Source organism: Echinococcus granulosus (genome assembly GCF_000524195.1).
Source record: "Echinococcus granulosus chromosome Unknown EG_S00013, whole genome shotgun sequence".
Classification (NCBI taxonomy): Eukaryota; Metazoa; Platyhelminthes; class Cestoda; order Cyclophyllidea; family Taeniidae; genus Echinococcus; species Echinococcus granulosus.
The window spans coordinates 651,723-673,725 of record NW_020170393.1 but is presented as its reverse complement, the minus strand read 5'-3'; the positions used below and the strand labels follow the sequence as shown (position 1 = coordinate 673,725).

General features: G+C 42.4%; 4 protein-coding genes across 4 annotated transcripts; all 4 read left to right on the top strand. All coding sequences in view use genetic code 11, as the record gives it.

The window, feature by feature from the left end:
* Window positions 1-2,418: 2,418 nt before the first annotated feature.
* EGR_02788 (Evolutionarily conserved signaling intermediate in Toll pathway) lies at window positions 2,419-2,736 on the top strand (the record flags this gene model as incomplete). The annotated part of the gene is made up of 1 exon (XM_024492037.1): window positions 2,419-2,736. The coding sequence occupies one exon, from the start codon at window positions 2,419-2,421 to the stop codon at window positions 2,734-2,736; it is 318 nt and encodes a 105-aa protein (XP_024353531.1).
* Window positions 2,737-4,781: 2,045 nt separating this feature from the next.
* Window positions 4,782-5,847, top strand: EGR_02787 (Evolutionarily conserved signaling intermediate in Toll pathway; the record flags this gene model as incomplete). The annotated part of the gene is made up of 3 exons (XM_024492036.1): window positions 4,782-4,955; window positions 5,008-5,169; window positions 5,209-5,847. The coding sequence occupies 3 exons, from the start codon at window positions 4,782-4,784 to the stop codon at window positions 5,845-5,847; spliced, it is 975 nt and encodes a 324-aa protein (XP_024353530.1).
* Window positions 5,848-7,511: 1,664 nt separating this feature from the next.
* Window positions 7,512-8,537, top strand: EGR_02786 (Kinesin-related protein; the record flags this gene model as incomplete). Its single annotated transcript, XM_024492035.1, has 4 exons — window positions 7,512-7,651; window positions 7,851-7,921; window positions 8,191-8,440; window positions 8,483-8,537. The coding sequence occupies 4 exons, from the start codon at window positions 7,512-7,514 to the stop codon at window positions 8,535-8,537; spliced, it is 516 nt and encodes a 171-aa protein (XP_024353529.1).
* Window positions 8,538-13,057: 4,520 nt separating this feature from the next.
* EGR_02785 (Kinesin-like protein unc-104) lies at window positions 13,058-20,237 on the top strand (the record flags this gene model as incomplete). The annotated part of the gene is made up of 11 exons (XM_024492034.1): window positions 13,058-13,198; window positions 13,356-13,440; window positions 13,487-13,590; window positions 13,686-13,838; window positions 14,243-14,753; window positions 16,458-16,614; window positions 16,878-16,965; window positions 18,948-19,256; window positions 19,515-19,778; window positions 19,854-20,009; window positions 20,058-20,237. 11 exons carry the CDS (start codon window positions 13,058-13,060, stop codon window positions 20,235-20,237), a joined length of 2,148 nt encoding a protein of 715 aa, XP_024353528.1.
* Between the last annotated feature and the right edge of the window lie 1,766 nt (window positions 20,238-22,003).

Below are 22,003 nucleotides of genomic sequence, written 5' to 3'. Positions count from 1 at the left end.
GACGTGCTGGGGCAGAGTTTTAGTGGACATTAATCATGGAGGTCGCTACGCTTGGTCCTTTAAGGCGCTACGTCTGTGAAGTGTTACAGGTACGGCGCCCGGGCAGTCTGTCCGATTTCGAGATTCGTTACGTGGACTCTTTAGACCCTGTAGGTTGTGATTCTTTATGAATACGTTTGGATTATAAAGCGTACCGTATAGAATTGAGCAGTACTAGGTCAGTGAATCCTTCCTCCCTCAATACAGTTTGCCAATAGGGCGAAAGCTCTGCTACAATAAAGCAGCTAACACGTATAAAAGGTGTTGGAGTCAAAAATCTTCCCGATTAGGGATTTGATGGGTGCGGTTTTTACGGCGTGAATGGTCTACAGATTAACGGTCGCTCATTTATGACCAGCGCAGGACGTAGATCAAAGAGAATACTCAGTAACGATGACTAAATGAAGAGGGACGTCATGAAGCGATTAGATGGTTTTTAACCGCACTCGTTTGGATTTCGTACGGTTTAGTTCTACTATGGGGCATAGATTTACGGAAGTTGATATAGTCCCTTATCTCTATTCTATGCTAACAGTAAGTCTTTCTACGTGCCAGTGTGCCTAAGCTGAACTTCGACAACACCTGAGACTTAAAATTATTGGGATAGAGCGGTTTAGCAGGAAGCAGCAAAAATGGAAGTCTTTTGGTAAAGTTGATATGTACTAGAAGAAGGTTTTGAATATTTGCGGTCTAAATGATTATTTCTGGCAATAAAAGTAGCTTATGCACTAGTAAGCTAAGCAAAGATACCAATTTGATGCGTTTTAATTCGCTCTTCAATAAGGCAGTCAAGTTGTGTGTCAAGGGTCGACGAGTAGTCGTTTCGCGTCGTTGTTGAAACGTGGTGGGAGGTGTGTCAGTGTCAGCGATAAGTTGGTGGGCGTTGCGTTTAGTATAGCATATTTAGCCAAAACTAGTCGAATCTGCTAGCGTGTATTTACTGAGTCGGTGAACAACTTGTGCAGCCCAGTTGTTACTGAGTAGAGAACTGGTGGTTACTTATGTTGTGCATTTATTTTGAGTGCTTATAATACTCCCGTGTACCTGATCAGCCAGTCCAGTTAACTCTATTGAAATGTAATTCCTCGGATTATGAGTACTTGTACGATATGAAAATGTGTTTGTGGTAATATAAAAGTAAATCCGAACCTATCTTCTAGTTTTAGTTATGTTAAACTTGAAAAGCCCGTTGCTCCAAAGACCTCTTCTCCTCGTTGCTTTGACCCGCGGTGGACGGTTTTTATCACCCGGATCTTACTATATTCCCTTTTCTGAACGTTTTGATGAAGAAGGCAATCGGCGGCCTCCGCCTCATCCTGAGACTCCGAAGTTCCGAGGTATTTTTACTCAGTAGAAGCCTTTGACATTTCTTCAGGTATATTTTTTTCTCACCAGGTCTTTACACCATCGATAATTTCATTCTTCTAAAATTCGGTCTAGACGAACTTCCCCTAGCAACAGGTCCTAAAATCGCCGATAAACATCCATTTCGATTTATCTGTGAGGCAAAGAAGATATATTGGTGGTGCGCATGTGGACAGAGCAAAGAACAACCCTTCTGCGATGGCCATCATGCCCGTTTGATTCACAAGTGGCCTGCTCGAAACCAAAAGCTAATGTTCAAACCAATCAAGATTTCTTTTGAGAAGTGGGTCCCATATTTCGTTTTTTTAAATATTCTTTTCCTTTGTTGTCACTGCAGTTTTTGTGTTCCTTATTGATTCCTCATTCATAACGGTACGGTTTGTGAATTGGTTTGTCACTTATTTTATAGAAAAACTGAAGTGTGGTTCTGCATGTGCAAGCAGACTGGTTCCCCCCCTTTCTGCGATGGTAGTCACAATTGCGAACTTGTTCAAACCACTATCAAGTACTAGCAAGTGACTTTTCCTACCCTTCTGCATAGCCAAACGCCATGCTAATGTATTTATGTCAATAAATTTCCTACAACATACTTCCCTTTTTGTGATTTCGACGCCTTAGTTTCAACTTGTTGTGCTCATATCAAATATGAGTCCTGATGGAGCTAACTTTGGTTGGTTTCGCATTCTCTTTATGAATGTAAGCTGCGCTCTCTGGATAGAATTTCGAAAGGCAGTCAAAGGAATTTGGTTGGTGCTCTCGGCCAATGGAATGTCTCTAGCAACCGGACATTCTTCTCATTCTTGAAGAAGAAGCGTGATGATAAAACTTCAAGCGCCAAGACAGAGCCTCAGTCAGAGCCTACTCACGCAGAGCTCATGTATGCCAAATTCCTCACATCTAGCCTTTAGCATCCTGTTTGATCAGTTAACGTTAACGTTTCATTCCTCTTATAGCTGGGCAGAGGTCTCAAAAAGCTTTGAGAAGAATAAGTTAGCAAAGGCCTCGCAGACTACAATGGGTCTGAAGCGCTCGCAATTGAAGCAGCTGAAGAAGGCAGCATTTCTGGATGCAGTAGAGCTCTACAAGGCCCATTCGGGAAGCGCGCGACGTGGATTTAATGAGTTCATCCTAGCGGCGATGCAGGAGATGCGGGCGTACGAGGTGGAGGATGATCTGGAGGCCTACAAGGCTCTCCTTTCTGTGCTGCCTCGCGAGGGACGACTGAAGGCCAAGTCCATCCTCCACGCTGATGTGGGGGGGTACAAGCAACAGCAGGACACTGTCGTCAGACTGCTCTTACAGCTTAACGCCAATCGTGAGGTTCATTTCTAATTTATATCGTATAATCTAATCTCGTTTGGTACGCCCCATTATAAAACGCGAAATTTTGATTTACTTATTTAAATGCAAGTTTCTCCTTTAAAGCGCTTGATGTGGTAAAAGATGCTAGGTTGAAAGTTAGAATTATAAGGCATATTTTACAGCCGTTTTTTTCCTACGGTGTTAACGTTTTTTTTCGATGGTCAAATTTTTGACTTATTTCAAACCTGACATCGTCATGAAAAGTAGCGGGGACGGGGTTATCGCAGTTACTGCCTAGTCCGAATCAACAGCAATAGTGAGAGTTGATTCCACTTTATATACCTTCTTTTACCTTAAAAGCTTTTTTTATATCCACTGTCTTGGGGGCTATGGCATGCAAAATTTCAAAGGGCTTGCTAGAAGGAACTCATTGCCTTTTCTTCTCAATACTCCTCTGCCAAGGCTTCAAACTTATCAAAATGTCTTGAAATCGTTTGTGCAAAATTTCTACAAGCTTCGGAGGGATTCTGTACCTTTTGACAAGCAGTCTATAATTCTCGCCTTTTTCTTGTAACTGACAGTCAAGTCCTCATGGAACTGAATGACGATAACTACATACCACCCTTCTTCGTCCATAATGGTCTATCGCACAATGGAAATGATTTACACCTTCCTCCTTGATCGAAAAAGTTTTAATGTATTGGAATGAAGCGTAACCCCCTGAGATTTCCCCAGCAGGATAGCATTACCGGCGTAAAGTAGGGCATGTGGCTACTGGCATGGTCTGGTATGGTACAATGTCAGGGCACCCAAGTGGCTCCTTTACCGAAACCGAGAGTTAGACAATCAACTAAAGTATTACAGAAGCATGAGACTGTAATTTACACATTGTGTTTAATACTAGTCTCTTTTGACTGCACTACGTATTTGCCACTGCTTTTCCTAATGGTCGGATCCTTTGCATCTAGCTTAGCTTGTATTCGGCTGCCATCGTGTTGAGCGATATTAGGGAAGGGGCTATCACTCTTAGCATCGCATGAAACTTGCCACCAGACACTACTCCCTTCTCTTTTACGACTTCATTATCTAAGCTGGCATTGTTATATCCACTCATTTTATTGGGAAAATAAGGTAAAGGCTAAATAAAGATATCAGGATGAAAATTCGCACTTTTCGCTCCACAGTCGTTCCTGCCTTCCAACTTTACTGATTGCGTCTGTTGTGTGAGGTTTCCTTCACATTTCTACTAGGAGGATAGCCATCACAGCCAGCTTCTCATGCAACCTCATAAGACTTGGGAGATTTGTCTTCTTCACTCAAGCTCCTTCTGGCAATGCTTGAAATTTATAAAATCTGCGAAATTAATTCCTAGAACTCCGTTAGGTTTCGCAGCAAATATTCTAACTTTGCGGTCAAAAAGAGTCGGGGATTTTATAGCATTAATATTGTCCTTCTTATCCGGCTCATTGTAATCTTATCTGGCATTGTTACCAGCTTAAAGCAGCTCTATATTTTCCTGTTGGTAAGACCTACTGAATTCGGACAATAATCTGCATGACACTTTTTATTCCCAGTTTAAAGTAAAACTTTATCATGCATTAATCGTGTGCAAGTTGCCTTGTTTTTTTTTCTAAATTTCATAGCTTTATTTACCATTGCCAGGTGGTATAAAGCCTGCTAAGTATCATAGAATCTGCTATTTTGTTGCCAGGTCAATAAAATCCAAGTGAAGCGAATGTGAGATTAAAGTTGCTTTTTACGAAGTGATATTAAACCATGTGTTGAACTTTAAGACTAGCACGGATAAAAATGAACCGTTCACAAACGCAGTTTACTTAAAGGAAGCCATATGCTTCTCTGAATACATACTGACACTTATCCGTGCCTTTTGACATGTCTGCATCGCGAACTCGTAAACCCTCATCAGCTCACTGGTCTCTCTTCAAAAGAACCCCGTTTTACAGTTGTTTCCATCGGGTCAAGGGGTTATGCTTTGTTCTACCTTTTTAGACGTGATACCAGATGACGATGTAGGCAACACAATTGTTGAAGTGTTTGGTTTCCGAAGTTACGTCATGACCCATTACCGGCGTATGATGTACTGGGTGCCAAAACTTCGTCACGCCAATCCCTGGCCAGTTGTGGGGAGGCTTCCAGATGACATTGAAGGCGAGGACGCCATTCGATTGGCTCAACTCGCTGCTGCTCGTATCTGCCCTGATCCCAACACTGAGTTCACCACGATTGTTGTACGTGCCATCCACCGTCGCCATTTTCTATGACTGAATTTTCGACTTGTAGGTCGAATCCAAGGAGGCTGGCACTCCCAATTGTATAGTAAGTGCTCAGAGTCCTACTCAACGTGCTCTACTCTCCGCGTACACAACGACGTTGGCCTCTTCTCCACAGTCTAGTGTTCTCTATCTCGACGGACCACAGTTCTTCTGGTATCGGGAGCTTCAGGTAAATCTATTCCATTTTTTATCCTTTTTTCCTATTCAGCTTGCCTACTACGTTCTTTGGGGGAACTTGGACAAGCAGCGTTTAACCACGCAGGTAAAAAAGTGTCAAGAGATTGAGGATAGATTGAAGTCTGTAAATGATGTGGCTTCTTGGGATTTCTCGATTCCCGGCTCGGAGAGGGAGAAGCCTATACCACTGCAATCAGTCCTTCCACCAAATAGCTTGCTGCCACCGCCACCGAAAACTGTATTGCCAGTCTACACAGATGACGAGGGGGACAGTTTGATCGCTCTTCAGCCCAAAAGGAGCTCCTTGATGAGAATAGGTAGCGTCGTGACGGCAGAGCGCCGGCGCGCACTGTGGGCAGGCTTTGGGCTCTCGCAGCAAATCACGCACCTGCCGGAGGACCTGACGCGTCATGAACAGGCCGAAGGCACTATAATGGGCGTGGGTGTGGTGGCGCCAATGTCGAATGCGCTGGAGAGTCAGGCGCGTGCCTATGGTGGTCTCACTAATAAGGAGATGCCTGATCCTACCGTGTCTCTCCCAGTGCCAGCGCCTTCTGGACTCATTCAGCAGTGGTTGAATAGACTGCGGGAGCTGAATCCTTCACTTGACGCATGGACTGTGATAATTCGGAGTCGGATCAGTACGAATAGTGTGGGGGAGAGAAAATAGTTTCAAGAGAGTTCTTTTGCAAAGGAATGCTGTAAAATCCAGTCTTATTTAGATATCAATATACAAAAATAGGTCTTGAGGCTTCTATATGATATCGAGATTCAAAATTGATAGAACTTCGGTGTTGTAATTTCAACCAGTGTCAGTGAATTGGTTTCGTAGGCTCGGTCAGACTCAAAATCACTTTGGTCGTTATTAATGGTGCGGTATTTCTTTAGCCTCTTCGTTAATCACAAATCATCACACGTTGCCTTGTATGCAAACAGTGGAAGATAAGGATCTTCCTTTAGCCTCCTGAGACTTCTACAGAGATAAAAAAGGGCACAATACTCGGGCAGAAGGCATATATTTAACATGTAGGAGACTGAAGGCCTATTGGCGTACGTCGGAGGCCAGGCCGCTCGGCAAGGGTAAAGTGGCGAAGCCCCCTAAGTGGCCCATCTCCAAAATAGAGAGTTAAATTAACAATTGAATCATTACGTTTTTATTGGCTTGTTGGCATAGCAGGGATACCTACCTGTTCAATGGATGGAGGGGAGGTTGCACAGTAAAGTAGGCGCCTCCTTTCCTGAATCCGACTCTCAGGGTGTTGTAGCCAGTCTTGTGATCAGGAGCGTTACGCGTGAACCTTCTAGCTATCAGTGGGGAAGTGTTTCAAGTAACGGTGACGGAAATACTTCTTTCGATCTTGTACAAACTAACTGCGAATAAAATACCATCATCGGACAAGGTGGGTGAGCACGTTTGACAGGAATGATGGAAATTGCCATAAAATAAGGCACAAATCCTGGTCGCTTATTGCAATGAGGGCCATCTTTGGCATTAACGAAGGTCCTAGAAACTGTTCATGTCGGCGTCCGGTGGCAGTATGAACTGTAGTTTAGGTATCTACTGGTTGATGGTCACCATCATATAGATTCTTGTGATAAATGCTACGACTAGGAGACCTGTAGGAAATTTTACGCTTCGCTCATTTAGCCGGCGATAGTTTTCAAGACAAAGGAAAATCAGTTTCTGTCCGAAGAAGACCTAGTGAGCTCGCCTTCTCCCTGGAGTACGTTTATAAGTCCCATCAATATTGGAGCATAGATGGGCATTGCGAAAGCAACATCATTTCGTTGGTTAGCATTTATTTGATTGGTATTATGTTGCTAGATTACAACATGTCACAATACATTTTTAGAAATATACAATACTAGAAAGGAGAGTTTGAAGCTCATGCTTTAACTGAAGAAGATATCACACAGGCATCTGCACCTTAGGAAAAAGCAAATGAGGTGACTATGCAGTACACACTTTGTTAAGCATAATAATAAGAAGTTACAAAATAGCCTCTATTAAAATTTGTGCTGGTACTGCTGCCTCCTTCCCCAGAAGGGGAAACCCCAACCCCACCCGTAGGAACTAATCATTTCATTTCACAGCAAGTTTTCTATTTTCTAGAGGAAAAAGCTAAAGATTAACAAGAAAAAGGAAAACTGTGCAAAGTTATCTACTACAGTCCCTTATAAATTGGTGAAATCAGATTGCCAAGTCATTTTAACGACAAATTTGAAGCAAAAGATGCACAACATTGTAAATTTGTTCTATCCTCACAAAATTCAAAATGTTCATCTTATGAACAGACTTGATTAAGGGAAATGCTGGCAAATTTTTAATTCTAAATGCAACTGGCGTTTATAATAATAGAATCAAGTGCACGCCGGCGTTGGTGTATTTTTGAATTTCCTTGTAATTATTTGCCGGAGAATGAAAGAGGAATCGTAAATAGTTCGTTCTTAAATTTACTTTTATTAGAATTAAGGTTGCTGTGCGCGTCCGGCCCTTTAATGACCGGGAAAAGAGTCGCAATGCTAAGCTCATCATTTCAATGAATGCAAATGTGACAGAAATTACAAATCCGGAAAGTAATCAACTTGAATTGGTTTAAAAGCAGCGCCTTTTTAAAGATAACGGCACTAGTAAAGTATATGTTGGATTTTAAACGCCTGTTAATTTTGAAGCTTGACTGTACTTCTGTTTATGGCATCTTATTCCCCTTTTATTCATTTCACTTTGGAATATCATGCACTTAGTACTAACCAGCAATCCAAATCTTACTAGGATTAAGATTTAAAGTTACTCATTGACAGGTGTTAAGTAGGGATGTAAGCATTAAATATACATGCACAAATTTTTTGCCACCATGCATTGTAGGCTATTATTACCCATAGTTCGTCGTCTTTGATGACAGACAGAAGCACCACATACGTAATTTTGTGGCCCCCAGATTAAAGTAAACAAAATGACTTCTTTATCCTTAGCCGTAGAAAAGTTTTTGGAGTATCAATTGTCATATTTTAGGAACTGGCGAAAAGAAAAGTTTCACATTTGATCATTCTTACTGGTCCCATGATGGCTTTACCGTTGATGAAAATGGTATTCTCGTTCCCAACGGAGTGTCCTCCCGATACATAAGCCAAGAAAATATATTTACTGATCTTGGAATTGGAATCCTCAAAAATGCTTCTGATGGCTACAACTGTTCCTTATTTGCATATGGACAAACAGGATCAGGAAAGTCCTATTCCGTTGTTGGCTATGGCAAAAACAAGTAAGGAGAATCCTTGTATTCTCTTTATAATTTTGCAAACAGCATAGCTTTTCTTAAATCATTTCCGTTTATTCATCAATTCATCTTTATTTTTTAAGAAAATGATTTCTACTCCATTTTTCGTGTGAAGTTTATGTTTTTAAAGTCTTATATTTAGATAATTTTGGCAAAAGTTGTTGATGGCATATTTTAGTGCTCTGCCGCGTAAAGCTATCTGGTAGTATAGCGATGTTTAACTTTATTTCCAGCTCTATTCATTTTACTAAAGTCCTATTGCCATTAAAATGGACTTTTATGATCTTTTGTCCTTTTTATAGGGGAATCATCCCAATTACATGTGAACATTTATTTGAAAACATCAATAAAAACAAGAACCCACAAAAGGTTTGATTTCGTGGATCGTTTGGCCTAATTTCATGCTTTTTGTAGGAGTTCCAAGTAACTATTTCTATGATAGAGATATACAATGAAAAAGTTCGCGATCTTTTAAGTTTGGAATCAAAAAGCTCGGCAGGATTGCCTGTTCGACAAACTGCTGGAGAGGGCTTCTTTGTACAGGGTTTAAAAATTGTTCCTGTCGGTTCGTACAATGACATTGAAGAAAGAATGAAACAAGGTATAGCCTCTTTAGCTTGTGATTTTAGAAGATGTAACTGAATCTCTCCAGTAAAACTTCTTAAATGTATCGTCCTTACTAAATGCTTTTAATTCCCTTCATTAGTTGATTTTTTTCACTCTCTTTTGAAATTAAGGGACGGCTAATCGGACGATAGCGGCAACAAACATGAATGCCACAAGTTCCCGAGCCCATACTCTCGTGTGCATCTCCTTCGACCAGATTACATCAAAAAATGGCACCACTAATCGCTTAAGCTCTGCGATCAACTTTGTCGATTTAGCGGGTTAGTTCATTCATTCCATCTATTCATAAAAGAAAGCACATCATTTTGATGCTGGGTAAGATTCAGATGTGAATGCGTCCTTATTTCGACTCAAAATGCCACTACGAATCAGACAACACTTCTAAATAAATTAAGAGTTAAAATAAGTTGCCATTGAATCCTTCACATTTTGCCAAAGTAAAAGATGGCAATTAATGCCTCCTAAATCCACAAGAGAGTGTACGAGGGTGGATAAAGTAGTTCGAAACTTGCTTGATTCAAGAAAACTCAAAGCGCCTTTCTGATCTCAGGTTCCGAACGTGCGGATAGCACTGGGGCAACGGGAGATCGACTTAAGGAGGGAGCTAATATCAATCGTTCACTTTCAGTGCTTGCAAACGTTATTTCGGTACGTCAAAACTACGTCCTTAAGGGAATTCGAAATGACCATTCATAGTTGAAATACAAAGCTGACTACTTTTGTCCTCAGAGTTAGATCAAATCAACAATATATATTAATGTGGTTAGGTTTTCATGACGATGTTTCCCAGAGCACTAATGTAATTAAACTCACTTTAGTATTTTAGTAAATAGCACATATCTTAGTATATTAGTGAATATATACCGTATTCTACTATATAATGTATAGTAGTATATAAGAAACATATATATTAGTTCAAAAGTCTGCAAGTTATTTGCAGGGTCGATCTTTAAGAGATAGGGATTGGGTCGCTGGAACTAATATACCATTTTAAAACCACATTTGGATAAATATCAGAGTACTTGGAGCCAGGAGCAGTACACCACTTTTTTTCTGAGCGAAAACTAGCGGTTGCTATTCACCTATCCCTTTTGCAAGGCTCTAGCTGAGAGGAAGAAGGTGGTACCATATCGTGATTCTGTTTTGACGAAATTGTTACAAAATGCTCTTGGTGGTAACAGGTATTTTTTGGCGTTGTTGTTTCGTAAAACACGAACTTGTATATGTGTTGTGCATTGCCTCTCATGTGCACCCATCTAAGGATCCCAAAAAAAGTGGTAGGTTTCATTTTCAACTACTTATTGAATGCAACAAGTTTCAATTCAAAAAGGAACATTTAGTGGATAGAAAATTTGATTAAAATGTTACCATGACTAAGCATTGAAGGAGGTGGAATACGGTGATGGAAGGTCAAGCCCCTCCGTCTTGCGCCATTGCAGTGGTATGTCCACGTTTTGCCTTCCCAGTTTGTGTTCTCAGCTAAACTTGTTTGGACCTCTTTACTATCGTAGATTATCCGGAATGATAGTGATCTAAATGGTTGAATAGGTGCTAACCTTAGCTGAAATACGGGATCTCGTAGAAAGAATGCAAGATTCGCACTTCAAGCAAACACTGTGTGAAGCTGTCACTCCTTATTGACGAGTTTACCTTAAAAGCTTAGTCAAATGCAGATGCTCATCAATACTATCTGCAGGTAATTATTATTCATTAGTTAAATTGTGTAGTCTTATCAGTTTCAACTTAAAGTACCAGTATTTCTCAGATCTCACGATGCTCGATCTATTGTGAATTTTAAGTCTCGGCAGCTGTTAGGATATTTTATGCTCTGGATGGTGGGCAGCGTCCTGAGACTTCCCTGAACACGATAGAAGACATAGCACTTGGGTAGAATATGCAATGTCGATGTTCAGAAGGGCTGGGGGCTGCTGACAGTGGCGGTGCCCCTAAGCGACCCCTCAGCAAAACCAAGCGTTAGGCAAATACTTAGAGCATTCAAATTCTATTTATTGGAAAAAGTATCGTAATTTGATTGTTTTCATAGTGCTTCCACGTAAAATCGCTTCAAATAATGCTTGAATTTTATTTATACGCAAAAAATCCTGAACCTGCGTAACCTCCCGAAACCTGCCGAGAGCTCGTTTGCTTGCAATCTCTTTAATGCCTAAATGTAGGGTAGTCCGGAAGAAGATAATGCAACAATTTGCTTTAAATCGTCTGCCCATCACTTTTTTTGTAAAAGACGAGGCTCCTTTACCAGCCATGCGCATCACGCTTCACAAAAGCCCATGAAGTCATGGAAATTTGAACAGTTGCGTTATAAAAATCGCTCCATGGTAACAAATTTGCGGTGTTCCAACCCCATCATTATCCAGGCTGACTTCGTGTATTTGTTCCTTACGCAAGATAACAATACCTGCTCATAGGGAATTGGCGGCTTTAAAAACGATGTCTAAACTTTAGATTTTTCTTCTGTCTTTCATCAGAAATAGATATGAATAAAGTAAAAAGACGCCTCATTGTCTAGAATAAATACTAGAGGGAGTGTAAGTGAGAATTATGACGATGTTTAGCGCTCGAAACCTTCAAGAAGACGAAAGGAGATATGATGCTAGGGCAGAATATGTACGTCCAACCTACAGAAAGGCTGGAGTGGGCTACTGGCGTTACCCGGAGGACATGCTGGTCAGTAAAAGTACAAAAGCGGAGCATTAAGTGCCCACGAAATTAAAACATCGTCCTCGGTGCTCCCCTTGGTCGACTCACCACATCGGCCATCACAACGTGGTCGGTGCCGTAAGAAAAACAATCACGAAGCAGCAGCGCCATGCATAGGATTTACGTGTAACTGAAAAGTTCTCTCTGCAATATCACAGATCCCTCAGGGCAATTTCATTGGATCTGGAACCTCAGCCTGTTTGGGAACTGCATTGTGAGGAGGGGGAATGTGCAGGCTATCACGCATGTCCATAGCCAGTCGTAGGATCACTGGCCTAAGAGCATAGTCATTTTATAGAGGGTAAGGTTTCGGCTAGTTTCTTGCGGATTAGCTTCCGCCTCTATTCCTTCTTCTCCCTTTATTTTTACTTCATCGCTGCCTGGCCATATCTTTTTAGGTTTAATCCGGTCAGTAAAGAAGTGGAGGAGGTATTGCGAGTTCACGTAATTAACATCTTCATGCAGATGTGGTAGACAGCTCCGTAGCGAAGTTTTCCATAGAGTTCGCGACTAATGCTGTTTCATTTGTTAATATCATTCTCATGGAACTCGGTACTAGGGTAGTTGCCGAAGGTAGACGTCATTTTCAACCCTTCTATTAGGCGTCGTCACATCCTCCCGCTTGCAGCAGGTGCCCTTCTTCCACCTGTTAGGGTTGATCACCCACCAATAGAAACCAGGATGGATGTCCTTTAAGATCAAGTTCGCTTTCTGCTGCCAACAGTGTAGAGCCCCTAGACCCCCTCAAAGACAAAAGAAGATATATCACTGGGGTGAAAAGTGTATTGCCTACGTACAGGTGGGTTGAAAGAGTAATGCCATGGTCGGGCGGGGGCATAATAGTATCACACACGCTGCCTATTTATGCTTTGGAAGTCGTCGTCTCAGACGCTGAAGTGAAATATGGCAAAAATCGGTAACAGTGTCCTTTGTACAACCATTAATGCCCTTAGCGATCGCAGGAGGGCACCAACTAAGCATGCGTTGGATGGCTGATTCAGGCCGAGGCCTAGACTTGCATTCATCCCGTCAATTATGCCTTACACTATAACTCGAATCAAAGCGGAGGAGATTTCTGCGGAAATCCTATCGCAAAAAGGAAGAGACTTCATCTTTATGTGGTTGTAGTGCATATGCAAGTTGCCCACGTTTGCATGATTCTTGTGCGATACACGTGTGCATTCTACCCACTCCTTCGACTTATGATAAAGGAATGTGTGAAGCAGGAAACATCTTTTGTGCTGCAGCAAGACCGTGATGATCGCTGCACTCTCCCCGGCTGACATCAACTATGCTGAAACCCTCTCTACCCTACGATACGCCGACAGGGCAAAGCAAATCAAAACGAATGCCGTCGTCAACGACAAATTACAGGATAGCGTCGTCGAAGAATTGATGGTGAGTTTAAAATTCTGTGAGATGTTTTTTCCCCCACACCTTTTTAAGGTTAAATTTGCCTCAGTTATTTTGTTTACCAGTTTAGTAAGCCCTATATCATAAACCTACTAGCTCCTCTTCCAGTTGGATATGTTTTTGACATTGTTGCAAAATTAAGGCTGAAAACGAAAGACTGAGGAAACAACTGGAGGAAATGATGAAGACTTCAGAAGTTGCCTCAGCTCCCGGTATGTCGTCTGAAGGTAAGTTACCTACTTTACTTACAAATCTCCTGCTCAACACATGTAGAAAGGGCAAGAATACAGGAGGAGGTACGAATGGAGATTATGGCACAACTGGAGAATAACCAACAACGGCTGGAGAACCAGGATCGGAATGTGTTCAAGAAAAAGGTGAGAGCACTTCTGCCCCGATTAAGTGTACCTCTACAAACAATCCTTTTGATTTTATTCTTTTTGAGGGTTTTAACGGAGATTTGACTTTTTAGCTCGAGGAGGCTCGCAAAGAGGTCACCGTTATAAAGATGCCGGTTGAGGCGAGACAGAACATAAAGGCGCGACCTCAATGGCCCTTCCTGTCAAACCTAAATGAAGATCCTCAACTCTCCGGTGTTATCATTCATTACTTAGATGCAGACAAGGTTGGTCTAACCTAAAAGATGGAAGGCTCATTAATATAAGGTCATGCATATTGAACATGCGATCTAAATTTTGATAGAAAATTAAAGGCATTATTGTTTCATTTTTATAAAACCCAAAAATTGGGAATGGCAGTCCTTATTAGAAAGTTTCCTCTGAAGAAACACTGCTGACGTTGAGAGGGACTTTGGTTCTGCTGGCATGACCCGGGGGGCCAAGCCGTGCAGTGGTGGAACCCCTAAGTGGCCCATTACTAAAACCGAGAGTTAAATAAACAATTTTAGCATTTCAGTTACACCATGATGCTCACATGCTCAATGAGATTTAACAACCCAAACGTATCAAACTACTCATTGGATATGGAAAGATTACAGTAATGAAATGGTTATACCTGCTACTTGACCAGATTGTGGTGGGCCGTGAAGGCGCCCTAGAAAGTCAACGGCTACGGAAGACGGCAGCTAATCAGGAAGGTAAAACGACGGCCTACATTTGGCTGAAGGGTCTCAACATTCAAGACGCCCACGCCACCTTTAAGCGACTTCCAGACGGCCGCATGGAACTCTCTGCTGGCGCGAATTCCATTCGCAACACCAAGGTCAACGGAACCGCTCTCACCACCTCGCGGATTCTCAAATCCATGGATCGCATTCTCTTTGGTTTGTTCACCTGTGCTGCATTGAAGTCCAAGCGACTCAAACGCATCGACAGATGCACGAGCTCGAGTCGCGTTATCGAAGTAGCCATCTCATATTATCCTGTTTTTATTTTTTTAGGCTCCTATCATCTTTACGTGTATCACAATGATGTTGAAAAGTGCGAGGGCGCTCCAGACAACGTTGACTGGGACTTCGCTCAGAAGGAGCTTGCGAAGAGCGAAGGGATTGATCAACTGAACAAGGCAATAGATGAAAGTGGTGAGTTGGTGTCGACCTCTAAGCCATTTATCCCTTCCTCTATCCTTGTCTCCTTGAAAACTCAACACAGTGAAGTTTAATTAAAAGTAGTTATTATCCCTTTATGACTGAAAGCCGGCTACTTGTTGCGGGATTTGATCTGTTCAAATCAAGTAATTTTTGAATGAAATACTTCTCCTGACTAACACATAGTTCACGCCAATTAGGTTTTTTTTTCCTTTCACAGACCCTCCTTAATTTTCCTCTATATTTTCTTCTTCTAACTTAAAAATACAATAATTGGGTAAATTTCCCAGAGAGACGTGTGGAAGGTGGTATTCACATAATGAGAGGTCGTGCATTCCAAAGCAGCTTTTGGGCACAGACAGTGAAGTCGACACCAGGACTGTTTTCGCCCAAAGCCCTGGGCCTACTTGTTTAGTTCCAATTTACGGTTGCCACGGAGAGGTAATTAAGTGTCTCCTCCCTATTGTCAATGGCACACTCATCTCTTTTAATCTATTTCCCAAGTGAATACCCTCATGACCCCATGTAGGACAATCATAGAGCAATAGTCCAAGAGGTATTCCGTAGAAAGTTCTTGCAACGTTTCATTCTAGTACGGTGGTAGTGTCCACCAAAGCGCAAAAAATGAATCAGGGAAAACTAAAGCGCATTATTCATGTTTGCATTACCATGGATAGCCGAAACAACTTTTCACCTGACTTCAGGAATTTCATACGGAAATAAACGAATGGGAAACTTGGCGGATATTGTGATTAATAAACATAAAATTGGTGAAAAGGCTATGACCCCCCGAGACTTCCCTGAGGATGAAAGAAGCCATAATGCTCAGACGGAATGTGTATTGACTTAGAGAAGGGCAGGGGTCTACTGACATGGCCCGGAGGCCAGCCCACCTTGCGGAGGTACAATGGTGGAGCACCTAAGTGACTCCCTTACCGAAATCAGGAGTTAAACGAACAACTAAGGGATTACGCAGCCCCTCTGCTTCCCTTGGTCAGCCTCCCGCGTCAGTCATCTCAAAGCAGTCGGTGCTGTAGGAAAATTCCCCACGAACCTACCGTACGTCCATTGTTGGTCGTAAAACCACTGGTCTAAAAGCAGAGTCCACCAACAAAGGACGCGATTTAACATGGTTCCATGGGGATGAGGTTACGTGGCTACACGTCCTTGCCACTTTGTTCTCACTTCAGTGCTGTCTAGGTATATCTACCTGGATTCTGTCCAGCTGGTGGGGAGATGGAGTAGGTGTTGCACGCTTACTTCATTGACATCTATATGCAGGAACGGCAGACAGCTTCGTGCCGAACTTTTTCAGATGGTTCACGGCTACTATCGCTTCAGTTGTTAATAGCATTCCTGTAGAATACGGGACCGGGGTAGTTGCCGAAGGTAGACGTCACTTTCAACCGTTCTGCTAGGAGTCACCACAGATTCTCCCATCCGCAGCATATACACTTCTTCCATCATGTTGTCCTTTAAGATCTGATCCAATTGCTGCTCCCACCAATGCAGCGCCCCGAGTCTCCTGACGACGAATGAAATCCTACTGTTCAGGCAAAATATGGATTGTCGGCATACAGTAGACCTCGGGGCCACTGGGATGGCACGGATGGCGTAACCCTAAATGACTAGCTACAAAAACCGAGACTTAAATAAACAATTAAGCTGTTACAATTACTTATTCCCATTGCATTTTAGATCGGTGTGTACTACAGCAACAACTGATTGAGCTACTTCCCATGCTGCAGGAGGTCAATTCCATCGCTCAGGAGATGAATAAGTGCCGAACTTTTGACGTTGTTCTTTTACCAGCACTGCTCCAGCAGACACCCTACGGCCAGCGCAAAACCACTAGGTATGCACGTTCGGGAACCCCTTGTGATATCTTTATTTCAAACGAAAATGAAAATCTCTTTGTTAATGAGCTCCTGGTGGATTCATTAAAAGCGTAACCAAATTCAAGTGCGTTTATTGCAACTGCTGAAATGCTAGTGTGTGCAATCCATCCGTTGGCATTTATTTATGTATCTTCAACGTTGAACGTAGTAAATGTGAAGGCTTGTAAAGCCATGTATAAAAGATGACTACAATGTCAAGCAGTTGACATTCTTTTTTTAGGATAACCATTCGGATGAAATGCACGAAGACGGGATACACGTGGATGTGGGATCGTGGAAAGTTTTTGAACCGACGTTTCCTCATTCAGGTGCGGCTCTACTTTCAGCATTTGCATTGTCTCGGTTGAAGAGGGCGCAAGCCCCTGAGCATCCAACTCTGTTTTTACTATGGGGCAAATTTGGTTCTACTGATAGATGGAGATTTTAGATGGACACAAATCAAATAGGTTTTATGTAAAACGACATACTGGAAGCCAATTTATCCAAATGCATCGCGAATGCATTCACAATCTTGACTACGCCTTGTGATTACGATGAAATGTGGAAAATAACACTTCAGAAGTTTATGTTCATTTTTGATAAAGGAAAATTTTAAGTAAGATCCTTAATGCCTTTTATGTAGTTTTCAAAGTTCATAACTGACCAATTAGTCGCCATCATTTAGTGATAAACTTGAGAAACAAAACTCTTCCTCCCGGGTAGATTCAAAAGCGTATGATGGAGTTGCAGTGTAGCGGCCCGAGACTTTCCTAAAGACGACAGAAGACATAATACGTGGGCAGAATATATATATTCGACATAGAGAAGGTATTAGGGCTACTGCCATGGTCCGGGGGCCTGCCCATCCTGCAAAGGTACTATGGCGAGGTACCTAAGTGGTTCCTTTACTAAAACCGAGAGTAAGCAAACACTCAATGTGCTACATGGCCCCTCTCCTTCCAGGAGTGTCGTCGCCGGCGCTCTCCTTGGCCAACTTCCCACGTCAGGCACCACAGCGTAGTCAATGTTGTAAGGAAACATCCACGAGCCATTCATTCCACTCATTGAATTTCCATGCAGCAGAGAAGGTACTTGACTGCAATGTCACTGACTCCTCCTTGCAATTCTACTAGATCTAAAGTCCCGTCCTGTTTGGGGAGGGAGAATATGGTGGCATTATGCGTGTCCACAGCTAGTCGTAGCAACATTGGCCTAAAAGCAGAGTAAAATATTAATTGGTGGAATTTAACATAGTTTCGTAAGGGTAAAGTTTTACATTTATTCCTCACCACTTTGTTTTCATTTCAGAGCTGCCCAGCCATATCTACCTGGGTTCTGTCCAGCTAGTAGACAGATGAAGAAGGAGGTATCACGTGTTCACCTCATTGACATCTTCATACAAGTACCGTAGATAGCTCCGTAACAAACTTTTCCAGATGGTTCATGGCTGGTGTCGCAAAACTCTTTGCTACCGTTCCTGCCCTTCTGTTAAGGGGCCTTAGAGATTATCTCATTCGAAGCATACGCGCTTCTTCTGTCCCGCTAAGGTTTATCACTCAACGTTGGAAATCAAGATAAATGCCTTTTGGGATGTGTTTCTCTTTCTGTGGTCAGCAATGTAGCCCCCCGAGACTTTTCTGAATACGAAAGAGGACCTAACCCTGCGAAAGACTCTGTACTATGGACGTACAGAAGAACAGGGCTTGAGGACTACTGGCATGACCCGGAGGCTGGTCCGCCCAGCGAGGTACAATGGTGGAGCACCTAAGTGCCCCGTTTCCCAAGTCCAACAGTTAAACAACTACCACATTGCAGTAGTAATTTTTTTGAGGTTTTTGTCAGATTTTGAGAAAGCGTGTGGTAGCAAAGATTGCAGACACCACGTCCATAAAGAGTTGGCTTGTCGGTAATGCGGAGACTCCTAAACAGTACTTTCTTTGCCAAAATTCTCTCAGTCTCGATTGAGAGATTGTCAACTATATCCTCACCATGACTTATGGCGTGTCATAATACGCTTTGTTTTATGTCATCGACAGGCAGTCATTGTGTCAAGGTTAAATATTTGCCATCAAAGTTTCAGAAAATGTATCTTACGCAATCAGTTGTAACCCTTTGAAAGAGATTCGCTTTTGATTTACGTAATTTTATGCAAATAACGCAATCAGCTTTTGAAAGGGTCATTCTTGCTCTAGGTGACCTGTCAGATTTCGACATCCAGAAGTACTTATGAAGTTCATTTAATCACAGTCTACTTGTGCAGAACAGTGAATTTTGACTAACCCCGATATTGAACTAATTTATATTCCATCAGGAGATGTATCAAGCCTTTAACGACGGTGAAGGCAAGCACAAATTGGTGAGGCAGGAAGATGATCCCTTTTGGGAGCCGCTGGAGCCCCTCCTCGTGGGATTCACTCCCGCCTTTCTGCAATCCCTGGCCTATGGCCTCGATTACACCGACTGTCTGCAGATAAGTGACCTTGACGGTAAGCAGATTGGAGAGGTGTCGGTGAGCCTTCACCCCTGCCTCCAGTCGGGCAGTGTGCCCACACCCGACAGTCCGGAAAACCTTTTCGTCGACAATCCCCAAAAATTGCTCGGAAGACCGTTCTACTTCAAGGTGTGCCCTCCTTACAGCTAGTGGTATTACCTTTGTAGCCTCCTATGTTCTTTGTTCATTTTGATGAAAAAATTTTTGAGTTGTAATTACATTTTATCAAAGGGTCTTATTAAGCATCAATCGTGCTTTAGCAACTGGTGTTAGTCAAGTTGTAACCACACATCCTAAAAGTCTTGACAAGGCAGAGGCATTAGAAAGTGGAATTAATACTTATTGAAGCGTGAGAGAGTTCCTTGACGCGAATTTTACCATCTGTAGGTGGGTGTCACTGAAATAAGCCTCCCTGGACTGTTAAATGGAACTGGGGTATCACTTCGCTACCGGGTGTATAAGGAGAAGGTGGAGACAATTGTGCGACTAGACGCCGGCGAGAGCGGCGACAATGATGGCAAGGTGACTCTCAGACACAGCCGTCAAATCACCTTCAAAAATGTCAGCACCGAGCAGCTGACCTACCTCGAAAAGGACTGCATTGCCTTCCTCATCTTCATTGACCAAGGAGACACGAAAGCGCCTGATCAGGTAGCCTCTAATTCAGATAGTTCATGATAATTTAAGTGAATTTTCAAGAATAGCCATGTTATATGTCATCTCCAGCTTAAGTTGGCGGATGCAGAGGACGCCATGCCACCGATTCATCGGGGTTCCATCGCTGCCTTTCAGTCAACTGATGGGCGATTTCGAGACTCGCTGAGGCGCATTTTGCATGAGAAGGGGATTTCAACTGCGGATAGGCGCATCGATCAACTCAAAGTATGTGAATCTCGGTACAAATTTTAACATTAACATGTTCTATGACAGTGGAAATCTAAAATAGCCATCGATGACTACTCCGTGATTATATCATACCGTCGTCGGAGGTACAATGCCGGAGCCCTAAGTGGCTTGTTACCGAAAGTGAGAGTTGAGCATCGTCTTCGGTGCTCCCGCGTCAGCCATCACAACGTAGCCGGTGGTGTAAAAAAAGCACCCACGAACTAACCGTGTCTTTCATCAAATTTCTATGCAACAGAGAAGATACTTGACTAGAACGTCATTGACCCCTCCGCAATTCTACTGGTTCTGGAGCTCCGTCCTGCATCGGAACTGGATTTAGGGATGGGGAATGTGCTGGCCATCGCGCGTGTCCACCACTAGTGATAGGGACACTGGCCTTAAAGCAGAGTCAAATGCCAAAGGACTGAGTTTGACCTGGTCCTGTGGGGGTGGAGTCTCGTATCTATTCCTTCTTGCCACTTTTCTTCCACTTTAGTGCTATCCAGTCATATCTCACTGGGTTCTATCCAGCGAGTAGAGAGGTGGAGAGGTTTCGCATTTTCGCTTAATTAATATCTTAATAAAGGTACCGCTGCCACCAATATAGCCATCCGAGACGTCCCTGTTGACGAGGCAATTCATACTACTCGGGCAGAATATGCATTGTCGATGCACTGAAACACTGGGAGGGGGCATTATGGCATAGACCATAGGCCATGTCGCCTTTCGTAAGGCACCATTTTAGAGCTCTCAAGTATCCCTTTACAAGAATTGAGAAGTAAACCAACGATTAGCGGATTACAGTATGGTAGTAAGTTCATGGCTTACCTTCTTACAGAAATTGTATGACACTTGGTCGAAAGTGACTCCTTCGCCAAAGGCATTCCAGGGCCTTCTAGACGATATACTCCACCTCTGTGATGCTTCGTCAACCGAGACCAAATTGACTCAGGTATAACCACTTAACACTCATTATTTCATGCTCATTCAGCTACTTCGATACGGATGCGACAATCTACCCGCTTTGTTTTGGATAGCTGCATCAATAAGAATCCTGTCGATTGCTTCTTATTCTTTTAAGCTCTATTTTATGCGTCTCTTCAGTCAGTATGGGAGCTCTTGTTAGAAGCTTAAGGAACATTAGCCAAACTAATGGCATTAATAAGTTGATTTTATCAAAGACCATGCATTATATTTTTATGTTTTCGAATACAAGTTGGTCTTTAAAAGCTATATCTAAGTAGAATTACGTAACAACCGCCGCGGTTAAGGGTTTATTAATACTAAGCTTCCTTTTTTACGTAGAACCCTGGTATTTCGGAAAGCACGGAGGAAGATTTGAAAGACTTGGTAAAGGTAATCATTGCATAAAAGTCTCTGCAGCATTTAATGTATTTAATCAAAAAAAAACTCCAGGGGACAGTTGAAATTACATTCTTCTGCTCTCGTAGAATGCTACCAGTGAGAGATGAGCGGATTCTACATAAGGAAATACTAACATTTGTAAAAAGAAGAAAATTCTTGGATAATTTGTCAACATCATATTTTTCAGCCTTTTCAAAAGTAGATTTATTCAATTTGCCTTACTAGAGAGTGAACCATAAGGCAAACTCGAAAAAGGGCAACCCTATAGCCTTTGCAAAGGCAAGTTTGAACGCGCCGTACATAAATTCTGTTAACTCTGTGCTATGTTAAGTCACACTGAGTGTTAACTTTTTGATATTTAGAAAATGTTTAAAAGATAGAAGCTAAGGAAGTCGGGACCACTTGGACGTGTGCTCGGATCCCACTTCAAGTCTGTTGTCTGCCGTTCCCTCCATTTGCCTATAAACTGTAATAAACAACCTGAATTCTAATTTCTCATCGATTTTTATCCAGCAATCTACACTCCGGCTAGACAATTCAGCCAGACATCATCAAACCTTGCTTGAATTAATTACGTCTTGTTTATTCGGTACTGCAGCGGTCGGTGTCCCTAAGAGACGTCTAGG